Source organism: Octodon degus, unplaced genomic scaffold, assembly GCF_000260255.1.
Source record: "Octodon degus isolate 3935 unplaced genomic scaffold, OctDeg1.0 scaffold00050, whole genome shotgun sequence".
Taxonomy (NCBI): Eukaryota; Metazoa; Chordata; class Mammalia; order Rodentia; family Octodontidae; genus Octodon; species Octodon degus.
In genome coordinates this window covers 9,942,521-9,949,577 of record NW_004524626.1, presented here as the reverse complement: position 1 = coordinate 9,949,577, position 7,057 = coordinate 9,942,521, and the positions used below count along the sequence as shown (strand labels likewise).

General features: G+C 50.3%; 1 protein-coding gene across 1 annotated transcript in view; it reads right to left on the bottom strand.

The window, feature by feature from the left end:
- Positions 1-475: 475 nt before the first annotated feature.
- The window catches only part of LOC111817152 (adenylate kinase isoenzyme 1), a 14,111-nt gene continuing 7,529 nt past the window's right edge, over positions 476-7,057 (bottom strand). Inside the window, exons 3-4 of the mRNA XM_023716920.1 lie at positions 1,330-1,536; positions 476-673 (exon numbers count right to left, since the gene is read on the bottom strand). Coding sequence (XP_023572688.1) covers positions 476-673; positions 1,330-1,536 — 405 coding nt within the window. The remainder of the gene's footprint in view (positions 674-1,329; positions 1,537-7,057) is intronic.

Genomic DNA, 7,057 nt, shown 5'->3' with positions numbered 1-7,057 from the left:
CCCCCCCCCCCCCCCCCAGGACTGCTCTGGTCTGTTGTCTTCTGTTCGAGACGAGATTGAAACTGAAAACAGTGAGAACAAAAACAAAAAATTGTATGGCAGTTTCTACTTTTTATCGCTCGTTTTTAACTTCACAAATAAATGATAACAAAACCTCCCCTTGTCTGCCGGGTGCTGTCTGTCTGCCCTCCCCTGTAGAGTTTTGAAGCAGATGTTTGTTCTTTATAGATGTTGTTTAAAAAAGAAAAAGCCTGGTAATGGTGATTGGAAATCTACTTGCTTTGTGGTTTTTTTGTTTTTGTTTTTTTTGTTTTTGTTTTTTTTTTAAGAAAACAAATATAAAATAGTTTTCTGCAGGTGCATTGTGCTTTCTTAAACTCTTCCCTCCCTCTTTCTTTTTGGTTAAATAAAGTGCTTTTTGTTTAAAAAAAAAATTCTGCATGCCCACCGCGGTTGTGTTTGTGGGGGTAGCCAGCTAAGGAGCCCAGCCCCGGGGGAAGAAGAGGGTGGGCTCCCTGGCCTGCCTCGGCTCTGGGGACTGGAGTGCGTCCTCACAGCCCTGTCCCACCGCCGCCGCTGTTTCTGCTGGGAAGTTGGGGCATGGGGCACCCTTGGGCCCGGAGACTGGCGTTCCCATGGACACAGCTGCCAGGGCAGAGGCTGGCTCACTGTCCTCCAGGGAGGCGACCAAGGGGGAGGGGGGAGGCCCCAGGCCCAGACCCACCTAGGAGCCGCTCACAGCAGCCGCCTCTAGGTGGGGCTGTTGGGCCCTAGGTGCCCAGGCAGGGCGGGGAGTGGCACGGCTTCTCTGAGGCTTGCTGTCCCTGTTAGTGTCACATGCAGCAGGGGTCTCACCTCAGGCAGTGCACCCCAGTCTTGTGGTTTGGGGGCCCCTCCCTGGTCAATGCAGACTTTCGATGACAGAACAGCACTTGGCAAAAATGTTCTCTGGAGTTTCTTCTGCTAAAATCTGGGGAAGAGCCGGCCACCCGGCTGAACGTGAGTCTCACGGCCAGGCCAAGGCCCTCCCCACTCAGGAGCCACACAGGAACCGTAGGTGTGGGGCTGGGTGGGCTCCAAGGGGTGGGAGAGCCATGGCTGTCCCCCTCAGGGACAGGCTTTGGAATGAGCTGGCCAGCCTGGAACTATTGAGGTGTCAACCAAGCTCATCAGTGGTGCACTTGGGGTTTCAGTTCCAATGGTCCTAGTAGGCGTCAGGGCTCACAGGCATGCATGGTCTTGGTGGAGGGGATGGAACACACCCCAAGTGTCTGCCGGGGACCCAGGCCTTGCTCCCCCGGCTGCGTGGAACACCGAGCGCATACTTACGTTTCGCAGGAGGTTCTGCTGCTGGTAGAAGGTCAGGACGGGCGGGCAGCAGGTGTAGTGCGTCTCCAGGCGCCGGTGTAGGGCCGGCCCGCAGTCGCCTTCACCTTGATCCACGCGGCCCTCCACCCGGTAACGCTGCAGCGCCCTGCGCACCATGGTTGCCATCGAGCAGTCGAACACGATGACAGCATTCGGGGTGCGGCCCACCTAGGGACAGACCGGAGATGCCCCGCGGTGGGCAAAGGCCTGCACCTGGCTGCCCAGCACCAGGGAGCTAGTGAAAACTGGTCAGGCCTCATGCACGTTCACGCACGCGCACACACACACACCAGCGCTGGAGACTGAACCTAGGACTTCCCTGGAATACATCCCCAACCTTTTATTTTTTTATTTTTTGGGCCTGGGTCTCACTAAATTGCACACACTGGCCTTGAAGTGATCCTCCCAGAGTACTGGGGTGACAAGTGTGTGCCCTCAGGCCTGGCTTGGTTCACTTTAATTTTCTAGCTCATGCATTACGTTTTCAGAGAAATAGAGTGTTACATCCCAAGAGCTCCTAGTCATAGGCCAGTGCATGCCTGTCATCCCAGCACTCCCGAGGCCGAGGCCGGAGTACCACTTCTAGTTCAAGGCCAGAGCCGCAGGCCAGCCTAAACTGCATATTAAGACCCTAGCCTGGAGAACAAATGTGCACACGCACGGGACAAAGAAGGTTTCCTTGAAGTGCCCTGGCCAGTGTCACTCTCCCTGGAGGCACCCAAGTCTCCTGCAGCTTGGGCCTCCTCCTGTAACTATTTTATGTTTTGTTTTTCACAGTACCAGGGATCAAACTCAGGACTTTGCATTTGCCAGACAGGTGCTTATGCCGCTGAGCTAGAGCAGCCCTATTTTAGGCATCTGTAGCACAAACAAACTCGATTCACATTGTTTCTCTTTTTAAACAAATGACTGCAGTCCCGGGAATAGAGAACCCCGAGGCGCTCCGTCATTACATCATACATCCCACCCCACCCCTACCCATTTGTATTTTGAGACAGGGTCTTGCCAGGTTGCTGAGGCTGGGCTCAGACTTGCAACCCTCCCGCCTCAGCCTCCGGAGCAGCTGGGACTAGACACGTGCTACCTCAGCCACCTCTTCCTTTTCTAGGGATATGTAAGAACAATTTGCCTAGGACTCTATTCAGTAGAGAGGACTTCATAGAGGCCCATAAAATGTCTCCTAATTCTTGTCAACCATTGCAGTCCTCCCTCTGTATTAGCAGATTAGTTCCCTAACCAATGCCCTCTGCCCGGCCATGCCAAAAGCCACAGAGGCTCAATGCACTTATAAATAAAGAGGTGCAGCATTTGCATAAAACCTACCCAGTCCTCAAAGGCACTGGGGATTGAACCCAGGACCTTCTCACTGAGCTACATCTCCAGCCCTTTTTGTTGAGACTGGGTCTCACTTAATTGCCCAAGCTAGAGTTGAACTTGAAAACCCTCCTGCCTCAGCTTCCCAGAGTGCTGGATTATATGTGTGTGCCACCACACCCAGTCCCTCCTATACATTGTATCATCTCAACATGACTTCTAAAACCTACTGCACTGTAAATGCTGTGGAAATAACTGTTATACTATATTGTTGAGGGCATAATAAAAGGTCTACCTATGTTTTTCCCAAACATTTTTGATCTGAAGTTGGTTGAGTCTGCAGATACAGAACCCACAAAAACTAAGGACTGGTGCCAGGTGTGGGGGCACACACTTTAATCCCAGGACTCGGGAGGCTGACGCAGGAGTGTCACTGCCAGTTTGAAGTCAGCCTGGACTATATAGTGAGTTCGAGACCAGCCTATACTACACAGTGAGGCCCTGTCTCAAAAAAAAAAAAAAATTAAAGGGGGCTGGTGAGATGACTCAGTGGTCTAAAGCACCTACTTAGAACAAGCTTAGCAAAGCACAGGGACCGCGGTTCAATCCCCAGCACCACATGCCAGCCAGCCCCGCCCCCTGGGGGCTGAGCTGGCCACACACACACACACACACACACACACACACACACAATAAATTTAAAAAAAATTTAAAAACGAAAGAAAAAAAAAAAAAAAAAAAAAGGAAAGAGGGCCAGGGGAGATGGCTCAGTAGAATTAAGTGCTTCCCTGACAAGTGAGAGGGCCTGAGTTCAATTCCCAGTTCTGCAAAAAAAAAAAAAAAAAGGAAAGAAAAGAAACTGAAGACAGACTACACGTATGTGGTCTCACTAAGGTGCCCGGGCTGTCCTTGAACTTGCAATCCTCCTGCCTCAGCCTCCTGGGTGCTTACATTACAGGCATGCAACACCTACACAGCTCACATATTTTTCATGTGTGATTGGTTCGAACCTGCAGTGCTGGAACCTGTGGATATGATCTAACAGATACAGAGTGCAAATTTCAACCAGGGAGCATAGTATTCCCAGCACTCAGGAGGCTGAAGCAGGTGGGCTGTGAGTTTGAGGCCAGACCGGGCTATGTAATGAGCTACAGGCCAGCCTGGGCTGAGATTTAAAAAAAAAAAACAAAAAACCTGATTGGATATAAGTTCTGTTTTCTTCTCTTTCTTTCCTTTTTTTTTTTTTTTTTTTGGTCTTTCAGAGAGAGGGTCTCACTTTGGACCACTAAGCAGTTCAGGCTTTCTTCGAACTCATGGCAGTCCTCCTGCCTCAGCCTCCCAAGTGCTGGGATTACAGGCGTGTGCCACCACACCCACCTTCTATTATAAATTGGTGAGTAAGAAAAATAAACATTAAAAAAGTCGTCTTTCTAAGTTAGCTGTTGATTTCAGTGTGAGCATGACATGGCTGCTAGTGGGGTTTTGGACTCTAGCATCCACCACAAGAAATCAGCAGGCGTGGCCAGGAGACCTGGGCAGGGAAACGCGTGGGCAGCGGAGCCCCTGCAGCTGAGCGCTGGAGAGCAGAGAGCCCAGAAAGCTCGGGTGGGAGTCCGGCGGCGTGGCGCTGAGCCCGAGAGAGGCTATGGAAACAAAGATGTGGTGGAACAGCCGGGTAGCAGTTTGGAAAAAGATAAAATTGGCTTCTTCCCTCATCCCCAAATTAGGGTGAGTCCCGAACAGACCCAAGGTATAAACGGCCCACGAGAGCTGGCCGACGCCAGGGAGGAGTCGCCTCACAGCCTGCAAGAAGAAAGACGCCGTCCCAAGCCCAGAAGCGACGCTGGGCAAGGCAGAGAAATGGGACACATGCTTGGAAAGCAGCTGGGTGAAAGGTGCCATGTGGACAGCAAGGTCACAGCACCTGGGAGGCTGAGGCAGGAGGGTGACATGCGTTCGGGCACTGGCCTGTGTTACCAACCAGGGCAACACAAACAAGACCCACACCCCTGCCAAAGAAGAAAATAAAACACAATAATTTGCTGGACAAAAAAGATGCACTAAACAAAAGATGACAAGCTAGGAACAAATACGTGCAATGCACACCACAAAGAAAGAATATTTAATATCTAAAGAACTCTAGAAAATCAAAAAGGAAAAATACAACATGTATTTTTAAAAAGTTACAAGAGGTAGTTCACATAGGTGATGTGAAGGTGACCTTGGAACTCTGGACAACATACTAAAACTCAGAGAGCCCCAGTGAAACTACACCGACGTCAGGTATGGTGGGGCAAGCTGTCATCCCTGCTACTTAGGAGGCTGAGGCAGAAGGACCTAAATTCAGTTCCTGCCTGGGAACCTTAGCGAAGTCTGTGTCAAAAGGGTTTGTTATTTTCTGCAGACCAAGGCAGCATGTGTGCATCCTACTTTCTTATTCTAGACATATTTTAAGTTATATATATATATATATATATATATATATATATATATATGTATATATTTGTGCTGGGGAAGCCACCAAGGGCATCCTGCATGCTAGGCAAGCACTAACCACTGAGATACACCCTGAGCCCATCTTATTTTTTATTTTGCCCAGACTAGTCTCAGACTTGGAATCCTCCTGCCTCAGCCTCCGAGCAGCTGGGGCCATAGTTGTACATTGCCACACCCAGCTAAGATGCACTGCTCTCTGTGTTTTTGTTTTCTGGTTTTTGAGACGGGGTCTCACTATACAGTCCAGGCTGGGTTTTAACTCACTGTGTAGCCCAGACTGCTTTGAACTCATGGCGATCCTCCTGCCTCAGCTTCCGAAGGGCTGGGATTACAGGCATGTGCCAGCACACCCAGCCCTCAACTGCAAGAGCTCACAAATATTTTTAATCTGTGGCTGCTACAATCTCCGCATGAGGGATCCACAGGTACAGAGGGGCCAGCAGTATAAGAAAAGCCAGGAGTTTACAGTGACGAGGACAAGAACAGTACAGAGCAACAAGATAAACAAAATGTCACTGTCACCACTGGGGGTAACTAGGACACCAACTGCTTAGACTGAAAATTTGCCACCGTGGAGAAGCCTTCCACGTTTGGCATTCACCACACCTCTCAGAGGCGCTGCACTGCCATGTAACCAGCTAGCATTGGTTGGTGAGGAAAAAATTCTTCATCAGAGAAAAATTCCACAGATGTGGACAGACTAACCCAAAGAGAAAACTTACAATTTTGCAATATTTCATGACAATAGGCAAGCGTGGTCTGTAGCCCCAGCACTTGGGAGGCTGAGGCAGGAGACTCACTGAGTTTCAGGCCAGCCTGGCCTATGCAGTAAAGCCTGTCTTAAAAGAGAGGGGCTGGGAATGTAGCTCAGTGCACCCCCATCTTTTTTTTTTTTTTTTTTTTTTTTTAGGTATCAGGGACCAAACTCAGGACCTTGTACTTGCCAGGAAGGCACCTATGCTGCTGAGCTATCTGCCTTGCCCTGTAGCTCAGTGCAAGGGCCCTGGGTGCAAACCTGAGTACTGCAAAACATGAAAAAATAAAATGCAATAATAAAATAATTCGGGCCAGTAGCGGATGCCACCATTGGGCCAGAGCACACGGGGCATCCTGTAGAAGCAGCAGTCTGGCCTGTGGGCCTTGCCAGGGCCGAGGAGTCCCAAGGCAGTGGTAGCACAGGCCTGGGGACGTAAGCCGCAGAAAAGCTGTCCTCCGGGTCTGGAGGCGGAAGTCTCGGCCTGTGGGGGCTGGCTTCTTCCTCTGGCCTCGCACGTGCATCCCTCTCTGTGTTTCTGTCTTATCTTCTATTTTATTTATTTTCTTTCAGTGCTGGGTTGGAGCCCAGGGCCTTGTTAGTGCTTGTAAATGTTCTCCACTGAACCACATCCTGACCTTCTGTCTTCAGAGCCAGGTCCTCTCTCTCTCTCTCTCTCTCTCTCTCCTTCTCTCTCTCTCTCTCTCTCTCTCTCTCTCTCTCTCTCTCTCTCTCTCTCTTCATAACCAGGGATTGAACTCAGGCCCTTGCTTATTCTACTGAGCTATCTCCCCAGCCTTGGTCTTGTCTCTTTTATCCTTTGTTTGTTTGTTTTCAAGTCAGGGTCTCACTGTGTATCTCCAACTGGCCTCAACTTTGCAGCAATCCTCCTGCCTCAGCCTCCTGAGTAGCTGGGGCTGTAGGTGGTCACCCTACCTAATCTCTTCTTAATAGAACCTACTCGGAGTGGATTAGGCACACCCTAATGCCTGCAGTGCACTTCAATCCTCGCAATCTCTCTCTGTCTGTCTCCGTCTCTCTCTCCATCTCCCTTTCCTTCTCCCTCTCCCTCTTCCTCCCCCTTCCCCTCCCCCTGACCCTCTCTCTTTCCTCTTCCTCCTCCTC